Genomic DNA, 19849 nt, shown 5'->3' on the forward strand with positions numbered 1-19849 from the left:
AACCTTATCATATTGCATTCCTTTGTGTCTTACATTCACAGGTTTCAAAGCCTTATGGACCCCAGTTATCAAGGCCTTGTGTCTTACTTATCTTCTCAATTGAGGATTGTGAGCGGATATATCAATTTTAAGTAAAAAGATCTGTTATTAACCCTTTCATTGAAGATGTAATTTGATTATGTAAAAGCGTACAATAATTAACCAACCAAAATAATCAATTTAGACCAAAGAAAGCATGAATTGAGAAACTAAAGAATGAATAAGACAGAGAGAATGCAGAGGTATTTAAAACATGAAGGTTTAATTAAATGCACAAAAATCTTATAAATCAGTGCTGCAGACATCCAGGAGTTTGTTGATAGATCAGAGCCAATCAACCGCTACAAGATCTCTGCTCCATCCCAACCATCCATATCTTTGACCAACTACCATCAGGAAGGAGGTACTGCAACATCAAAAATCAAGTCTGCCAGGATGGAAAGTAGCTTCTTCCCACAGGCTGTTAGATTGATGAAAGGTATCCTGTAACCTTTGGTCTTTTATAAATGAAAATAATAAATTATTTTGAATTATTTATGCATATTTATTTTATATATGTGTGTGTGTGTGTGTGTGTGTGTGTGTGTGTGTGTGAGAGAGAGAGATTTTTATTTATATATAAATCTGTGCTTTTGTGTGTGTGTGATTATTATGTGCTTAGTATTTTGTGTGTACACTGTGGTTTGGAGAGGCACTGTTTTGTGACTTGTATATGTACAGTCAGATGATATTGAATTTGAACTCAGCCTCCAATTTTCCAGGGGGAAAATCCCAAGCCTATCCAGCTTCTTCTTGTAACTCAAACCTGCCAGACTTGGTAATATGCTTGTGAGTCATCTCTGTATTAAAGACATTTTTAATCTCTCCCCACAATAGGCCACAGTCCCCACTTGCCTGAAGAAGGCCACCATCATACTAGTACAGAAGAAAAGCAAACTAATGGGACTAACTGACTACTGATCAGTGGGTTTGGCATGCACCATCACAAATAGCTTTGAGAGGCTGGCCATGGCTGACATTAACTTTAGCCTTTCAGACACCCTTCACCCACTTCTATTTACCTACCAGTCAGGCAGATCCATGACAGATGTTATCTCTCAAACCCTCCACTCGGCCCCAGAACACCTGGATGCCAAGTTCAAAATTTAAAGTTCAGATTTATTGTCAGAATACATACATAACATGTCATACAACCCCGTGATATTCTTTTCCTGCAGGCCAGGGCAGAATTTCTACTTGTCGGTGGTGCAACAAACTGTACTCAAGAAAAGTTAAGTATAGAAAAGAGAGAAATATAAGCAAAGGAAGATATGTAAACAAACTGTACAGAAAATAAATATTGAATAATAAAGTAAGAGTCCTTAAATGAGTCTCTGTATGAGTTTGTTATTTAGGAGATCTATGTTAGACTGCTGGTCATAGGTGTATAGGTTTGCCTTCAGTACCATAGTCCCAAGCAATCTCATTCCCAAACCTCAAAATCAAGGCCTCAGCACCTTTTCTGCAACTGGACATGAAGTCTAACAAATCACAATCAGTAAAAATGGATAACAACATCTCCTTCACGATCACACTCAACACAGTCTCTCCTTGAGAATTTCCACTCAGTACCCTACTATTCTCTCCCTACAGATAAATATTATTCTAACTCCATCTTCAAATTTGCCAACAGCACACAGTACCAGGTTAGGTTTCAAATGGCGAGGAGATGGAATACAGTAAAGTCATTAGAAGTGTACTGCATGGTCCCAAGATAACATTATGGTTATCTCTCAACATCAGAAGTATGAAGGAGATAATCTGTGATTTAAGAAAAGGGGACAGAATCCATTCCTATGGCCATGTTAGTGGTGCTAAAGTCTAAAGAATAGACTACTTCAAATTCCTAGGAATAAATATCACCAATGACCTGACCTTGGACAAAGATATTGATGTGATGGACAGAAAGCAGACTAACACCTCCACATTCTTAGAAGATGAACGAAATTCAGCATGACCCTCTTGTCCTTCAGCAACTTCTACACCATTGAAAACATAAGTGCTGGATGCTCAGAGCATGGTATGGGAGCAGATGGGCTTAAGATTGGAAGGAGCTACAGAGGGTCGTGAATGCAACTCAGACATAATGCAAACTCCCTTCCACGGGCTCCACATCTCCTGCTGCCAGTAAAACCAACACATCCTGTATGTGTTCTCTTCTCCCTCCTCCCATTGGGGAGAAGACTTAAGAGTGTCAAAGCAAAACCAACAGGCTTAGAAGCAGTATCTTTCTTACTGCCATCAGGCTTCTGAATGAACACCATAATAGTGTTCCCATGCTGCCCTTTACTGGCGCTGGTTAATCTTCATTGCAATCCTACATTCCTTAATTGTGCTTTTTTTTTAAAACAGTTGTATGAATTTTAGAGACAAACTGCAGAAGAACAGTTCTCACTATATTCAGTCTTTTGTGACAAATAAACTTGAATTTAAAACATAAACTCATCCACAAAACTAACTAGGTTTACACTCTAAGTCTTTAATGCAGATAACAAACAAGAATGGACCCAACATCACCCCTGCTCGTCATGGTCACAGTCCTCTAATCTGAGACCTACTCTCAAGCTATTTTGTATCCATTTGGCTACCAGCTCACTCTCAGCCCCATGAGACTTAACCTTTTGGACCAGCCTACTGTTCAGGACTTTGTCAAAACTTCTTATCCTCAAAAATTCCTCAATAATCCTGAGCATTCCTATTCCCTTCCAAATCCTCTAAGTTTATGGAAAGCTTTTGTAGACTTTGGGTGACAAGCACATGAAACTCAAGTAATAAACTGAGTGTAATTAATTTTAGAGGCCAAAATATTTTAACTAAACCCGTCAACAGTAGTGTAGGAGGAAATGTATTTCTCCACACTGTCATTTTTGTGTCCGTTGTCTTGATTCTTCCACACAGAGCCATCCCCTGATGGCGATATTTAATCACAGTATTTTGTGGTGTAATTGTGGCAGCAAATTTATCAGCTGTTGCTATGAAGCCTCATGTGTAGTGCGACATCCCTGATGATTTTGGTAGAAAGTCATTAAACTGGCAAGTGTGTCTTATTTATTTGTGTAATTCACAAGATTTGTTGATTAAAAACTACTTCGAGGCTGGAATTTCTTTCTTAAGGCACTCTCACCAACTCTTCTCCTTCAATAGCTTCTTTAAAATCCAAGTGTTTGAGCAAAATTTTGATCATCTGATAGCTCCTTTGCATTGAAGTTCTCATTATTCCACTGTGAAGCATTGCAATCTAGAAGATTGTCCGATTTTCAAGATACTTAGATTGGGAAAAAATAAAATATTCTACCAAAATTTCACAGGTGAAGTTGTGAAGCAAACAGAATGAATTTGATTTTCTGGCACGTGATCATTGATGTTGAAAGTTTGACACAGCAGAATGATAATACGATTTATTTATTTTCACAGTTAGACAGATTTAAAGAGCCACCAGCATTTGGGCCCATGTGTGATCTTTTATGGTCAGATCCCTTGGAAGATTTTGGAAATGAAAAGACGCAGGAATATTTCAGTCATAATACTGTGAGAGGGTGCTCTTATTTTTATAGGTAAGTCTTTAACATTACAGTTCATTGACTGATTTACTATCATTTTGAGTTGATGCGACATTTTCCTTTTTCAATGCTGCTTCATTCAACAGAGGCCACGGGACATTAAAATAGGCTGTCAGCCAACGTTCTGGTGGTCAGTGTTTAATATCGGTTGTGGATAAAAAGGCTGGGATAAATAGATTTGAATGCATGTGATTTGTGACACCAGGGAACTGGTTAACTTGAGTACAAATAAAAAGGACCAATGCGAAATAGATGATTGACTCACTATCTATCGGCCACTTACTCTTGATCTCCAATGGTTGGGAGCTTTCTTTTATACTTGGTGACAAAAATACAAACTCATAGTTTTTCTTTGATCAAATATTTTGTAAGTATTCTGTCAGTTGGTAATGTCTTGAGATCAGGGATGAAATGGTTTTACGGGAATTGGTATAATTTCCAAATACACTTTGTTTTCAGGTGGCCGTTGTTTTTGCCATTTCCTCTTTATCTTTGAAAGATCCATTTTGCCCCCATCTGCAAGGCTTGCAGATGTTAGAAACGTGGTACAGAATACTTGGTGTTGAAAGCTAATTTTTGAATATATCTCTGGAACCCTCTTCTGCCTTGTGCATGAAGCCAAAATGGATTTTGGCTCCCCAAATTATTTTTCTGTTGATATCCTCAGCTTACCTATCTGAAGGCATGAACATACGATATTTCCAGAAGACAGAAACCTTCCCGAGAAATTTATTTAGACCATTTTTAAAAAATAACTTTTTAATTCTTCTCATGAAATGTGAGGCTGTGTGAATGTATGGGATAAAGGCACAATTTTGAAAAATATATATTTTTCTGATTATATCTTTAATTTCTAAAAGATGATAATACTTAAAATATATGCATTTCCTGGGAATGTAAGATTAAATTTTAATTACGTTGATATTTGGAGTATGGTTGGCTGAGCAGACTGTCTTGTGTGCCAGTGATCTGTGCTCTTATTAACTGAGCCCCTGCAAAAAGAACAGTTTGAAGTGTACTTCTCCAGAATAAAGATTAGCAATTGAAGTGGATTTTGTCATATTCATACTGTCATTTTAATTTTGTCATAGTAATTTATCAGCCATTAGAATAATCTTGTACATGACTTTTGACAAAAATGCAGAATGACATACAAAAATAGAATAAATAATATAAAGAAAATTAGGTAAAGTGTGCCATCAGGTACAATGAGATATACTGTTGATATGTCTATAAACACCAATTGACCAAAATGTTCAAATACCAATCTTTGGGCTTTTATTTCTTGTTTTCACAAAACTTTAAAGCAATTCCTTATGATTGCAAGCAGATGGTTTTGCTTTGTTCTACTCAAGAATAATTGTGCACAGTAACACACTATAATTTGTTTTCATAAAGTCAGAAATAAACCTGAGGAAATGAATTTCTAAAAGTAAAAGCTTTTCTAGATTGTTAATTGTCCCATTTTAAAATGTAATATTAGTTATTAGAAACTATTCATAACATGGTTAAAAAACAAAACACAAACTTAAAAAAGTACTAAATTTTCTTACAGATCTTGTACTTTGGTTAAACATGGAAAGGTTAAATGGTTATTTGCCAAATCGTGCAGAGGCCTGAATTAATGATCCGAGGATGCGAGTTCAAAATCCACAGTAGCTAGGGAATTTAAATCCGATTAGATAAATAATCAAGGTTTAAAAAGCTAGCATCTGTAATGATGACAGTGAAACCATCACATTCACGTAAAAACCCATCTGATTCACAGTATCCGTCAGGCAGGGAAATCTGCTGTGCTTAACTGTGCCAAGCTGAAATGTAAACTGTGACCTGCAGCAAGATGTTGTTTTATTTATTCTTGAGATATGGGCCTCACTGGCAAGGACAGTGTTTATTGCCTAGCTTTGAATATCCTTGACTCCTTCAGTAGGCAGCGAATGGTTAATAACATTGTGGATGACCATGTACTCCAAGCTGTAAGTTCGTCAATCAGCAGGCCGGGAGATTGTTGTTTAGTTCTGACAGTAAGACAGCATGCTACAAGTATCATAGGGTAGATAAAAAATGAAATACCAATCAGGGTAAAACAAAATAAACAACAGAAGCAGCTGATTTTATAGAGAGACGCAGCTCCACAGTCAATCCTTTCATATCCAGTCCAGGAAAGTTAAACAGTTGCGATGCGTCGACACAGGACCATCATCAACACAAGGGCACCTCAAAGCTGTGTGTTTAGTCTCCTGCTCTATCCCCAGATAATGGATGGCAGAGACTGGTAATGGCACACTAACAACAAGCTCTCACTCAATGTCACCAAAACCAGGAGCTGATTGTGGACTTTGGAAGGGAAAACTAAAGATGTACAATCCAGTGATCAATGGGAGATCAGAAGTGGAGAGGGTGAGAAAATTTAACTTCCTGGGAGTCACTATCTTGGAGGATCTTTCCTGGACCTAAGATATAAATGTCATTCTGAAGAAGGCACATCAGTGCCTCTACTTCCTCAGGAGTTTGTGGAGGTTCAGTATGACATTGTAAACCTTGACAAACTTCTACAGATGTGTAGTGGGAAGTGTGCTGATGGACTGCATCATGGCCTGCTCTTGGACTTCAATGCCTCTCAGTGGAAAAATCTGCAAAAGGTAGTGGACCCAGCCCAGGATACCATAGGAAAAACTCTCCCCACCATCAAAAAAATCGACATGAAATGCTGCTGTCAGAGAGCAGCACCAATTATCAAGGATCCACACCATCTCGGACATGCTCTGTTCTCACTGCTGCTGTAAGAAAAAAAGGTATAGATGCCACAAGACTCATACCTCCAGGTTCAGGAATAGTTGCTCCCCCTCCAACATCAGTCCCCTAAATAACTGACTCAATCAGAGACTCATTTGCACACTATTTATCACTGACTATTTGTTCTTTATTTCAGTCAGTTTGTTTACATTTCTCTCTTTTGCATACATATCTTTCTACTTGAGTACAGTTTACAGTTATCAGTAGAAATTCTGCCTGGCCTGCAGGAAAAAGAATTTCAGGGTCATATAAGATGAATGTACTCTGACAATAAATTTGAACTTTGAGTGCTTAAAAAGTCAAATCTAAAGCACTGTGGTAATCTTCACCTGGAAGTGCCAAGTGAGGGATTGGAACCTGGGGAGGGATCTCAGTCTCCTTCTGACATCCTTACCTTTATAGAAACCAATCATCAATTCATTCACTTCACATAAAGAAGTCTGAGATGCACTGGATTCAACAAGAATGATAATGCTCTAGTAAGACCAGATCTGTGGTGTTCATATCAGGTGATTCAGAGACATACAGGAAGACCAGGTACAATGCTGGGAAGGCCATTACCAACACAAAAAGACAACTGACGAAGCCAGATTCTCAGGCAGACATTCGGCAGCAATGGCAGGGTTTGCACATCACCTGCAGAGAGTGGCAAACCTAGCCATATCAAGGACACTGATTTCCCATCCATTGAAGGCATCTATATGTGACACTGCCTTAATAAGGCAGCCAACATCATAAAGGACATCCTTCGTCCATCACAACTCTTCTAGCTGCTACTTTCAGGCAAAGGCTACGAGCCTGAAGTCCAGCACCTCTAAGAACAGTCTTTATCCAACTGCTATCAGGCTCTTGAGCCTCCCAATACTACCCTAAACATAAACTAATCTGGGATTACTCAAAGTTCTATTTGAACTTTTGAAGCATCACATTTTTTTTTCCAAGCACTAACTGGAACTGTGAATATTTATCCTTTTTTTATTTATTATCTTATTTTCTATCTTGGCATATTGAGGTAATTTAACATGTATATTGCATTTGGTGTATCTTGTATACCTGCTTGGCTACCTCAAATAAAAATGTTGATCCATCTGTACATTGTACTTATGTATGTGACAATAAACTCTCATCACATTATAGTACTTTAAATCTGCATGAAGTGAAACATGGAAGTCTGCAGACACTGTGATGGTAGTAAAAACATTGAAATGCTGGAGGAACTCAGCTGGTCTTTTAAGTGTCTATAGGAGACAAAGATAGATTGCCGACTTTTTGGGCCTGAGCCCTTCTTCAAGGAATGTCAGAAGCAGGATATCTCAAAATTTCTCAGAATTCAGACAATGCTGACTGGGGGAGGAATCCAGACCAACAAAAGGTGTTAATTGGACATAATAAGGGATGAGGTAAGAATTTATCATCTTTGTGCGAAAGGAGATCCAATGAAGACAATAGGGGAAGGGGAGGGGTTGTTGTTTTAATGGATCCCAGAGAGGTCGATATTATTGCAATCCAGTTGGAAGGTGCCCAGTGGAAGATGAGGTGTTGTCCCAGAACTAAGGGTGTGTCTTGTTAAGTTTCTCATTGCAGAATTATTGGGATAAATCCAATCAGATTAATTCCTGAGAGCTTTAACATATCATCAAGGTGTTGACAGCTAGCTTTGGCAGTGCTATGAAGCATCACTTATCCACCGATGATCTGTGCACTGGTGCTCAGCTTGAGTTCCTCCAGGACCATTCAACTGCTTGTCTTGTTACTGTCTCACTTTGGAAAAAGAGCTGAATTCAAGTGGGGGACAGGGAGCGGTCGGGAACGGCTGGCCCAATAGGTTTGAAGCATTTGACCAAATGTGTCATCAAGGAGGCTTTTTAAGACTAGGAAACGAAGTGGAAAACATGGTTGTCAATATTAGATACTTTTTTTCTTTTATTTGCCCCTGTGCTCCACAGTTTTAAATTTGTAATCAATCATTTCACATGTGATTAAAGTATACATTCCACATTTTATTAAAGGGTATTTGTGTACATTTTGTTTTGATCAAGTAGAAATTATACATAGTTCCCCCGTTTCAGGACAGCAAAGTATTATGGACATGGTAATGGTATGTATATTAAAGTAGTCATGTTTGGTACTTTGTGGCATATCTCTTGCTCACAATGACTGCTTGAAATCTATGATTCATAGACATCACCAGATGCTGATGGTGACGCTCTGCCAGGTCTGCAGCCATTTTAATATCCTGCTTGTTTCAGAGCCTTGCCCCTTAGGATTTTTCTTCAGCATATGGAAGACATGCTCAACTGAATTTAGATCGGGTAACTGACTAGGCTATTCAATTTATAGCATTGTAAAACGCCTTTATTCCTTTAGCAATATATTTGTGATCATTGTCTTGCTCGAGGTTGAAATGCTGCCAAATGAGATTGGAGGCATTTACTCAAACTTGATCAGATAAGATGTTTCTAGACACTTCAGAATGCATTTTACTAATGCCATCAGCTGTTACATCATCAGTACCTGTGGGAGCCATACTTGCCCAGGTCATAACATGCCATCATGTCTCAGTTGGATCTTGGGCAGTTCCCTTCTGCCACCATACCTTTTCTTTCCCCTCCCCCTTTCCAGTTTTTCCAGTTCTCTCCAACCCACTTCCCCCTCCACCCAGCCAGCCATCCCTCCTCCCCTGATCGCTGCTGTCCCTTCCCTCCATTCTCCACATATTATCTCCTGCCTTTGCCATCCCCCCTCTTTCCTCCCCCATCTTTTTGTTCGGACGCCTGAAAACATTCTCTAATACTCTTGATAAGGGCTCAAACCCTAAACATTGGTTATGTATTTTTACCTTTGCTACATAAAGGACGCTGTTTGACCAGCTGAGTTTCTCCAGCTTTTTGTGTTTTTACAATATTTCTCTTTAAGATCATTAACTCATCATTTAACTCATGAATCTGTGTAACTTTGATCTGTGCAAATTATTGTTGTACTTTGTTTGTTAGAACTAAGATATTTTTAATATGAGAATAATTTATGGAATTTCTACATATTTCACAGAAACATCAGCCTGAAGATTCTCTTGTATAGTTATATAAATGTGAAAACTGTGGACTTGCCAGTTGAGTCAGGGTCTCCATTTTTCAGATGGCTCACACTTGCATGATATATCATCTTGGATACATGCACTATTGTGGTGCGCTGTTAGCCAGAATCAGACACACACAAGGTAAAGGCTGTACAACAGGCTTTAGTCCACAAAGACTTACACAGAGCCAGGCTGGCTGTGGCTGCGGCAACTCAGTCTGAGGCCTCGGGAGGCTGGCGCAGGCTTATATCCCGGAGGGTGATTGACACCCGACTGGGAGGGGCTTGATCCCTTCAGGCCGACTGATTGACACCCAGCCAGGTGTTGTCCCCTGACACTCCTGCAGGTACAGAGGTTGCCCCCTGCAGTAAGCCGGTGGTGTACCACTACACACTATGCAGGACAAACCTGCAAAAACAGATGTTCCCTGTGGACATAAGGACTATTCTCACATAATGTGGAGTGGCAGGTCCTGAGATTTGGTGTTTGTTGCTGGGAATCTACTGGTGGGTTCTGTTTAACCTAGAAACTTGAAAGCTCTCATTCAGGCCCTGAAACCTAAGTTATTACCCCTCCCTCTCCAAGTTTGTGGAATCAATCCTCTCGCATCTACACCTGTACCCTACTTGATTGCTCCTCTGGCCCTCTCCCTCTTCCTCGGGCTTCTCTTTTCCACAACCATAATCAAATAAACCATGATCTCCCTAATTTGCTTTTACACTCCACAGTAGGGCAGCAGATGAAAGGCTTTCCAATCCCCAATTGGATCTATTGGAATTATTTTGAGACTATTTGCTAACCTCTGCACCACATTTCTAAAGTATAGCATTTTAATTATACAGTGTAACTCTGCATTTTACTCGCGCTGTGTGCATACAATTCTGCAGTAGAGAGTCTTTGAAATAAATGTCTATCAAAGTATTATGTACTGCCAATTCAACACCTCCTTCCAGACACTGAAGAATTTCTAAGAACACATTTTTCTATTAAAAAATAAAATAGCAGAGAAGATTTAATTCCCTGTCAGCATTATGAATGTTATTGTTAAATTTTAAAGCCAGTAGATGCAGTATTTAATTATTAATATACTGGTAAATGTTAAGATTATGATGTTTTTTGAATTGTTCCTGACACAGAAGTTAATTTTGAAATCAGTGTTGTTATTTTTTTTTAAAAATGCAGCTTCAGTAATGAGAACATTAATATCTTTATGCGTTCATTTTAATTCTAAGCATTGTGGCCACATAAATTAATGGTGGTTTAATTTTGCCCATGACCAGTCGGTAATTACGGCTGCTTCAAGACAGAGTGGGAGTTATAGAAGTGGCCAAAAGAATAGCACGGTTGGTGTAGCAGTTAGTGCAGTGTCTTTACGACACCAGCGATTGGGACTGGGGTTCAAATCCATGCTGTCTGTAAGGGGTTTGAATCTTCTCCCCGTGTCTGCATGAGTTTTCCCCAGGGGCTCAGGTTCCCTCCCATGTTCAAAACATGCCAGGGGTTGTAGGTTAATTGTGTGGGATGGACTTGTGGGCCAAAATGGCTTTGTTACTGTGCTGTATGTCTAAAAAAAATAATCTGAGGGTGAAAGTATGTCTGTAAACTGAATGCAGAGTCTAGGTAAAATGGTCCCAAGTCAAGTTTAGATTCTCAACAGAAGAGGAAATTGCAGTGCATTAGATTGTAAGAAGGGCAAGTTAATCACTGCTTCATCTGGAAGGACTGAGTCCTCAGATGGTAGGAATAAAAGAGCCAAAGGAACAAGTGTTGCCTCTCCTGAAGGTGCGTGGCAAAATGGCTTTAGACAGAGAATAGCTGATCAGGACAGAAGAGTGAGCCGGGCAATTATGAAGGGAATAATCCCTTCAAACATTGAAAAGGGAAGATGTATCTAGTCATGGAATCTCGTGAAATTGCAAATATGGAGGCTGTCACAGTCATTCCAGAGTTAAGAAGTGGCAATATGTTAATTTGATGGTTGCATTTTTGCACTTATCATTGCAGCAATCATGTCATTCTAAGCCAATTCATCTTACTGCCATGTACAGAGCAATCTTTGTTCAAAGGCACATCTCGTGTGAGGCGCACAATTCAAAGTTGCATTGCCTGCAATATGCTGAGAGCAGTTCATGTTAGGATTTGCACTTAATTCAGTGGAAGACATATAAATATCATGCACTAGGTAATTAAACATTCAGCCCTAATGTCCATCCAACTGGAAACTGCTTCACAAGGCAACAGATTCTTCATGAGAATGCATCAATTTTGAACATACATTGGGCATTAACAGACAGATCTGCTTGTGTTTGAACAGTCTCCCTGCCTTTAACATCTCCATTTTCCAGAAATCTAAAACAGCACTTTACCTCAAGGTTCAGAAATAGTGCTGTCAAATATATTTTCCCTTCATCGACATTAGGTTTTTATCAAGAATTTCTCTCTCATTTGTTAGATGATTAAAATTATAACTCAGATTTCCGAGATATAATTTTCAGGATATATTTTGGCAAGGACTGTGAAAAACTGTCAGCAAGCCTCTTCTAAGTTTTTTTCACAATCATCTGGACCATTAATTAATGCCCAGAATTCACTGGGATAGGTCACTTTTTTCCCTTTTGTCTTTTCAATAATTTATTAAAGTTTTTATTTGTATTTGTTGAAATTTACCTCTGAAAGGTTCAGAAAAGATAAGTAGGTCATCGCTGTAATAATGAAATACTTTTTTACCCAATTTCCCAAGATCTACTGGAATTGTAAATTCAACATTCCTGCTTAACAATTTTTTTGAAGGCAATGAAATATTTTACCTGACAAAAAATGACAGTGGATGCATCAAGATTCTGTTATTCTCTGCTAAATTAACATTGAAAGCCTTTTGACGTCGTGAGTTGTATAATCAATTTTGATCTCGTCTCCAAAGGCATTGAAGTTCTTCCTTAACTCAGAATAATAATTATTTAATACTGTATCAAATTGTATCCAACCAAAAATAGCCTTCAAAGCTTTCACAGCATTAGCATCAGGAATAGAATCATATACTCATTATTTTCAGATAAACTTTCTAATCGAGTGGCAATATTGTTACTTTTCTCATTCTATGAACAAAGGCTTAAAATTTGATGGGGACGTCTGATTGAGAATAGTCACAGGAATTTCAAAGTGTGATTAATCCGTACTTATTACTTTCAATGCAGTGAACACACGTACTTCATTGCCTGATTGCTATGTTTAGCTCAGATTTTCTTCACAATCAATCAAACCAGGGACATTAATTAACACACAGTACTCAAGCAAAGGCAGGTTGGTAAATCACTTCATTAGGTTTCTTGTTTCATGTTTAGCCACCATTAACTGTGCTGTTTATTGGATGCCCATCTCAGGAGGTAGGTCTCAGAATCAAGTATAAAAGATTATCTGCATTATTAAGCCTGAAGAAGGCCTCCTGAAAAGAGTTGACTGGGAGCAGCATTTGCTGTGGATGCAGTGGGTGTTGGCAGAGTTCCTGGAACTCATTCTGTTGTGCAGATGTTGCAGCACAACCAAATCAAATGTTCCAAGATTTACCAAGCAAGTGAGAGAGGATTTGATAGTAGAGCTAGAAAATGGAATGTGCTGAACTTACAGATGGAGATAGGCAGGAGAGGAGAATGTCAAGTCTGTGGAAAAGATGGCTGTGGCAGCCAATGCCAAGAGTTGAGTCTGAGGCAATTGATACAAGATTTATAAGAAGTAAATGTCAAGTCAAGGTCTGTGAATGGTCTTTTAATAATGATTAAAACCAAGTGCACAAGTGGCTTCATATTCCACACCCTCATTCACACGAAGTTGACACAGATAAGATATTTTCACCACATCTTCACACGGTTGATATTGCAGCAAATCCCACACCCACATCTCTGAACTTCTGATGGTTGATCATTGATGACAGACACTTCTGCTAAATAGAAATCACCATGATGTTTACTGATCCCTGTGAAGGTGGTATGTAAATAGAAAGAACTTCAGTTCAGAATGAGGGGACGGGCATATGAGATGAGACCTGAAGGAGTCTCCTTGCTCAAAAGGTTATGAATCATTGGAATTTTCTAACCACAGAAAGCTGCAGCAAATCAGTCACTGAGTACTTTCAAGAAAGATACTGAATAGTTTTTGGAATTCAGCTGAATCAAGGTACATTAGAATAATTCAGCTGAATTCCCAGTGTGAAAGTGCTCAGGCAGAAGGTCATGTATGATCCTAACTGAGAAGGCTTCCGTGGCTTTGTGACCTTTACCTGCGCCTGGTTTGGTCATTCAAGAGCCCAACAACGCAGAAGGGTATAGAGAATAGCAAACGTATCTAAGTTTATCACGGGCTCCAACCTCCCTTTCATTGGCAATATCTTTGTGACGTGCTGCCTCAAGAAAGTGGCCAACATCATAAAGCATCACCCCGGTCACAACCTCTTCTCGATGATGCCTTTAGGAAGAAGGTACAAAAGCCTGAAGTCCAGTATCTCTAGGTTCAAGAACAGATTTTATCTAATGGCTTTCAGGCTCTAAAACCTACCCATACTACCTCACCATAAACTACTCCAGGACCAGAAAAAGATTTATCTGCACTTGAAAAGCGGATTTTTTTTTCACACAGACTCACACAGGTTGTGGGCTGCTGGAGACAGGCTCATTAGAGCCAGCTATTGGAACTGGGATTCGAGAGAGTGCTGAGAGCATGAAGTGCTCCCAAAGGGTCTTGGGCGCTGAAGGTTTTCTGATCATATCAGAGGTTTGGATCATGAGCATGGGCTGCCGATGGTTTGAACAGGAGTCCGTAGGTGGTTGTGAATCAACGGACTCTCAGTGTTTCTGAAGGGGCTCTATTATCTTTCTCCTATTGTTAGGAGGGTTGCCGTCTTTTGCCCAACAGCAGACAAAAGTTGAAGTATATCATGTATAGTACATTTTTCTGTATTTTTATGTGACAACAAAAGGAACATTGAACTTTTAATTTATTATCTCTTTAATCCAGGGGTTCTCAACTTTTTTCTTTCCACTCACATACCACTTTAAGTACTCCCTATGCCATCGGTGTTCTGTGATTAGTGAGGGATTGCTTAAGGTGGTATGTGGGTGGAAAGAAAAAGTTTGAAAACCACTATTTTAATCGTACCTAATTGTCTCGTTATGTGCAGGGTTTCATAACTCCAAAGAGAATGGGCCAATGACAATTTTTCTCAAGAAAAATATTTCAGTAACAATTGGGTCTAGAGCAGTGATTCTCAACCTTCCCTTCCCACTCACATACCACCTTAAGCAATCCCTTACTAATCACAGAGCACCGATGGCAAAGGGATTACTTTAAGTGGGATGTGAGTAGAAAGAAAAAGGTTGTGAACCACTGCTGTAGGTACAGCTTTCTCCATCTTAACTGCCATCATAATTGGGGAGGTACTTTGGGGTTAATATTAGAACAATGGTTCTCAACCCTTTTTCTTTAGCTTTTCTATGGATGCAACTTTCAGATAAAATGGCAACTGTTGCTTTATACATTTTTATGATGCAGTTGTTTCTGACCAAGATACACTGCAAGTTTTTAACGAAGCTGAATTCTCCAGCCAAGCCGGATTTCACGCTGTACAATTAATTGTCAAACAATGGCTTTAGCTTTGTGCTCTCAGCTTTTAGTCAGAATTTCTTTTGTGATGTACTGGCTTTGATCCGGTTGCAGAGAACCCTTACTGAGATTCCTTTGTTTGTGGGAGACAGTTCACAGAAAATGCAGTAATAATTATTGGTGGCCAGTGTTTTGCAACTAATAATATCTATGAAATACCGCAAAGGATACAACTCAAAACATAGCTTTATATAAATCATGCACGCTGCATATGCGCCCTTCCCTTGGTATTTATCTATTCTGCAGGGATATCATTCAATGATTGTTTAATGAAATATTAAATACCTTCCATGTATATGCTTTGTACTGAGATAGGTTTTTTTGCAGATTTATAAGGTGGCCGTGACTTATATTGATATGGCATCCTTATAAAGCAAAATATTGAAAGATGCACAACACAATGAGCTCTGCAGATCAAATTAGTAGTAAGACTAAGAAAGACATAACTGAAACTGCCCTTGTACGGTTCTGTAAAGAACCAGTATGCCGATGAATTGTTTTAAAACAGAAATAAATTTTGAGCTGGAGATTGTACTTCCTGTAATTGATGGTGAAAAGCTTGCTCCTGCTACTTGCATAACAGGACTGCAGAAAATGTGCTGCAGTTGGAATATTTTTAATTCTAAAATGTAATCAGTACCTGTACTATGATTAACTTTTACAGATACAACAAAATTGCATCAAAATTTTTCTCAAGTTTAATCATTTTTATATCTTTTATAAGAGCAGTGAAACCACTTAAACTGTCACAGTAAACCACCACTGAAATTATTAAGTTGTGGCCACTTTCATTACAAGAATTACACTAATTTTATGATTCCTTATATTAGCATTATTAGCTTAGACTTGTAAGTTGCTTTTTCGCATGGGATATGTAAGTACCTGTACCAGCATTTAATTGGCATCCACATGCAACTCAATTTCTTGGCTTGAAACATACCCGCATTTTCAGAAGAGCATGTGGGTCACACATTTTTTTTAACCTGTACCAGAGAATTACAGTATGAAATGCTGATTGTACTAGTTACCTGATCTCACTCTGCTTCTGTCTACTCAACTAAGTGCAGAGGTTATTGTTAATAATGTTCCTGTTCTGAAGTAATAAACAACCGTGACTGTTTTCTGGCATTGTGGTGGCTGTGGTACTTCATGCCCTATTGTAATTATGGCTGTTTTGGCTGGTGTCATAATATCTCTCTAAATTTCTGCAATGGACATCAGAAATGTAGAAAAAAGCAGAGCAGAATATTTAACCACACAATCCTGTTCTGTCATACCATTAGAAGATTGATCTGTATCTCTATTCCACTTACTACCTTTTGTGGTGCATTTCTTAAAACCTTACCTTGAGTGGGAGATCACTTCGTTGAGCACCTTTGCTCTGTCCTCACCAGCGACTAACCATTTCAGTTCTGCATCAAACTCCCATACTCACACGTCTGTCCATGGCTATATATACTATCTCACCAACACCACCCGTAAATAGGATGAACTACATCTGATTTTCCTTCTGGGCCCTCTCCAGCTGGATGGCATTAACATTGACTTTTCTGGTTTCTGCTAACCTGCTCTCCTTTCTGCCTCCCTTTCCTTCCCCCTGTCAACTCTCCACCCCCTTCCCTCTCTACTCACCTAGCCATCCCTCCTCCCCATGCTTGCTGGTGTGCCCTCCCTCCCTTCTCCTCCTATTATCTCCTACCCTTGCAACCACACCTCCCCCTTATCCTTTTATGCAGAAGCCTGCTGACATTTTTCCATACCTTACTGAAGGGCTCCTGCCTGAAATGTCAGTTGCTTACAAGTATTTTTATCTTTGCTGTATGAAGGACACTGTTTGACCTGCTGAGTTTTTACAGCATTGTGTTTTTACATAAGGTTCTATTGATCTGATAACGGAGTAGCTGATGACAGATGACTGACTTTATGAGCTGGAGCAGCTCAGGCTGGATGGCCTGCCTGCGAAATGTACCACTGAGCTGATTGGCTGACAGATAGCAGCAAGGTTACATTCAGTGGGGCAACGGTGTGAGAATGAATATTGGATCCTGCAACACAGAAAAATGCTGGAGAAATTTATCAAGCATCATCTATAAGAAGTAAAGGGTAGCCAACGTTTTGAGCCTCTTTTACTCCATGATCAAACTCCTGAAAGAATCGAGCACCAGTAAAATAATGTTTCCTTTGAAAGGTTGAGGGCCAGCGTGAATAGGCACAGAAGAAAAATTCAGGCCAACATGTGCAGTATTATCTGTTAGTGTATTGAATGGCAGGGCAGACTTAAAGGAGTCTGGGGGCCACCTTCTGCTCATATTTTTCTGTGCTCGGTAGATAAATGTTCACAGGTTGTGAAGCCATTCCTTTAACTACTCATTTGAACAAATACCTGTTGCTTTATCATAAAAACACAAAATGCTGGAGGAACTCAGATGGTCAAACAGTGTCCTTTAGGTAGCAAAGGTAAAAATACATAACTGACTTTTTGGGCTTGAACTCTTCATCAAGGTAAGGAAAAATGTCAGCAGGTGTCCAAACAAAAGGATAGGGGGAGAGGAGCCAAAGGCAGCAGGTGATGGGTGAAGAAGGGAGGGAGGGGACAGCAGCAATTAGGGGGAGGAGGGATGACTGGGTGAGTGAAGGGGAGAGGGGAGAACAAAAAACTGGAAAGGAAGAGGGGGTAAAAGGGTGAGGAGGTTAGCAGGCAACAAAGAGGTCAATGTTAATGGCTGGAGAGTGCCCAGATGGAAAATAAGGTGTTGTTCCTACTATCTGCGGGTGGTCAGGGTGGGATATAATAAAATACCATGGTCAGACATATGAGAATGGGAGTGTGACTCAGAACTGAAATGTTTAGCTACTGGGAGGACTCTGTTGTAGTGGAGGGAGCAGAGGTGCTTAGTGAAGTGATCTCCCAATTTGCAACCGGTCTAGCGAAGGCCACAAAGAGAGCACCAAATGCAGTAAATCAATCCTGTGGATATACAAGTGAAATGTTGCTTCACTTGAAAGGCCTGTTTGGGGCCCTAGACCATGGTGAAGGAGTATGTGTGGGTACATGTGTTGCACCTCCTGTGGTCACGAGGGAAGATGCTGGGTGAGGTGGATAGGTAGGGAGAGATGTGTGCACAAGGGAATCACAGAGGGAGCAGTCCCTCTGGAAGGCAGAGAGGGGAGAAGAAGGGAAAATATGTCTGGTGGTGGGATCCTGTAGCAAGTGCCAGAAATTCCGGAGGATAATGTGTTGGATGTGGAGGCTGGTGGGGCGGTAGGTGAGGATGAGGGGGATTCTATGATTGTTGCATCTAGGGGCAGAGGAGGCAGGGCAGATAAGCGGGAAATGGAGGAGTTGATGATGGTGGAGAGGAAGCCACGTTTGTGGAAGAAAGCAGACATTTCAGAATATCTGGACTGGAAGGCGTCATCTTGGGAACAGTTGTGGCAGAGATGGAGAAATTGAGAGAAGGGGAAAAAATATTTGCAGGGGACAGGGTGGATTATCACCACTGCTAAAATAATGACAAAGGAATATTATCCATGGTGTGAAACGTTCGTAGCTAATATTCCATGGGTCATCCACATCCATTAATATTTTTGAGATGAAAGCTGTGGTAAAGAAATGAGGCTTAACTTACCCTCTGGTCCATGTCATGTGCCGGCAGAGAATCCTATCAGTCCCATTCCTCCTTATTCATCTGTTCTCCTGGAATATCTCATGAACTTCCCTTTGATTCTTCTGCCACGTACCTAGGTGGTCATTTGGATATGAGCATATATCAGAGCAGGTTGAGGAAGCCCCTGCTGCCATAGAGGGAACATACAAATTTCACACAGACAGTAATCAGGGATCAGGACTGAAGCCAAGTCACTGGAACTGGGAGATAAGACTGAAGTTGAACAAACTGATAAGCTTTTATTAACTCTAGAACAAAGGCGCATCCATGCTGCCCCGTTGTTCTGCTCTGGAAAGGGGGGCTGTGGAACAGTCGCTTTTATTCTGGAGCCCATGGAAGGAGCCGCAGGTCCAGTGTTCCCAGACTGATGGATATAGTGGTTGGCCACAAACAGTATTTACTGTTTCTCCACTCTTCGACTTGGGCATGAGTTTTTATCATTTAGCAAAGCAAATTTGACAACCCTAGTTGTGTCCAACCTTGTGCTTCACTGAATATGATACAACGACAAATGAAATCTGCAACAGTGAGGAGGCTGATGTTATTCAAATGAATTCTCTTATTCAGAAAGCAAGAAATTAAAAGAATATCGTTGTAGGTTGACTTTAGCAATTGCACAAACACACAACTTTTAAGCCAACAGTGAGGGTGTGAAAGACCATGGAACAATTTCTTTTACATTTCTGCAAGATAGGAACATACCTCAGTTTATGTTGTCAGAGTTACAACAATTTGCCAGTGCAAGTTAGTCAATGGAAGGAAACAAATAGCGGCGCTACAACTGCAGCGCTGCCATTGCTGCAGACGCGGTAGGGCAGAGACACACCACTGTCCGGAAGGGTTCAGCTGCCTGCTTCTAAAGCTAGTGACTCCGTACAGGTTTTAAATTTTCTGTCAAAGATGTTGGCAACTAAAATCCTGCAACCGCCCAACATTGTGCTCGGCAGCGGCAACGAGGGGTTGCGTTATCTGGGAAGCAGCGGACCTACACAGGGAAATGACCCTACCGTACAGTAATC

At 39.9% G+C, this 19849-nt stretch overlaps 1 protein-coding gene and 1 long non-coding RNA gene across 11 annotated transcripts in view; one reads left to right on the forward strand and one right to left on the reverse strand.

Moving 5' to 3' along the window:
* LOC138743373 (protein phosphatase 3 catalytic subunit alpha-like) overlaps positions 1-19849 on the forward strand; it is a 150605-nt gene that overhangs the window by 81520 nt on the left and 49236 nt on the right. For all 6 annotated transcript variants that reach the window (XM_069898655.1, XM_069898658.1, XM_069898660.1 and 3 more), the window contains exon 6: positions 3493-3632. In XM_069898655.1, the coding sequence (XP_069754756.1) occupies positions 3493-3632 (140 nt within the window). The remainder of the gene's footprint in view (positions 1-3492; positions 3633-19849) is intronic.
* LOC138743374 (uncharacterized) overlaps positions 1-19849 on the reverse strand; it is a 101122-nt gene that overhangs the window by 74639 nt on the left and 6634 nt on the right. For 4 of the 5 annotated variants that reach the window (XR_011344842.1, XR_011344841.1, XR_011344844.1 and 1 more), the window contains one exon: positions 18792-18903. This is a non-coding gene — a long non-coding RNA (uncharacterized lncRNA). Of the gene's footprint in view, positions 1-16507; positions 16698-18791; positions 18904-19849 lie in introns of those variants that run through there. The other variant, XR_011344843.1, reaches the window with a different exon arrangement.

This window comes from Narcine bancroftii, chromosome 9 (assembly GCF_036971445.1).
Source record: "Narcine bancroftii isolate sNarBan1 chromosome 9, sNarBan1.hap1, whole genome shotgun sequence".
Lineage (NCBI taxonomy): Eukaryota > Metazoa > Chordata > Chondrichthyes > Torpediniformes > Narcinidae > Narcine > Narcine bancroftii.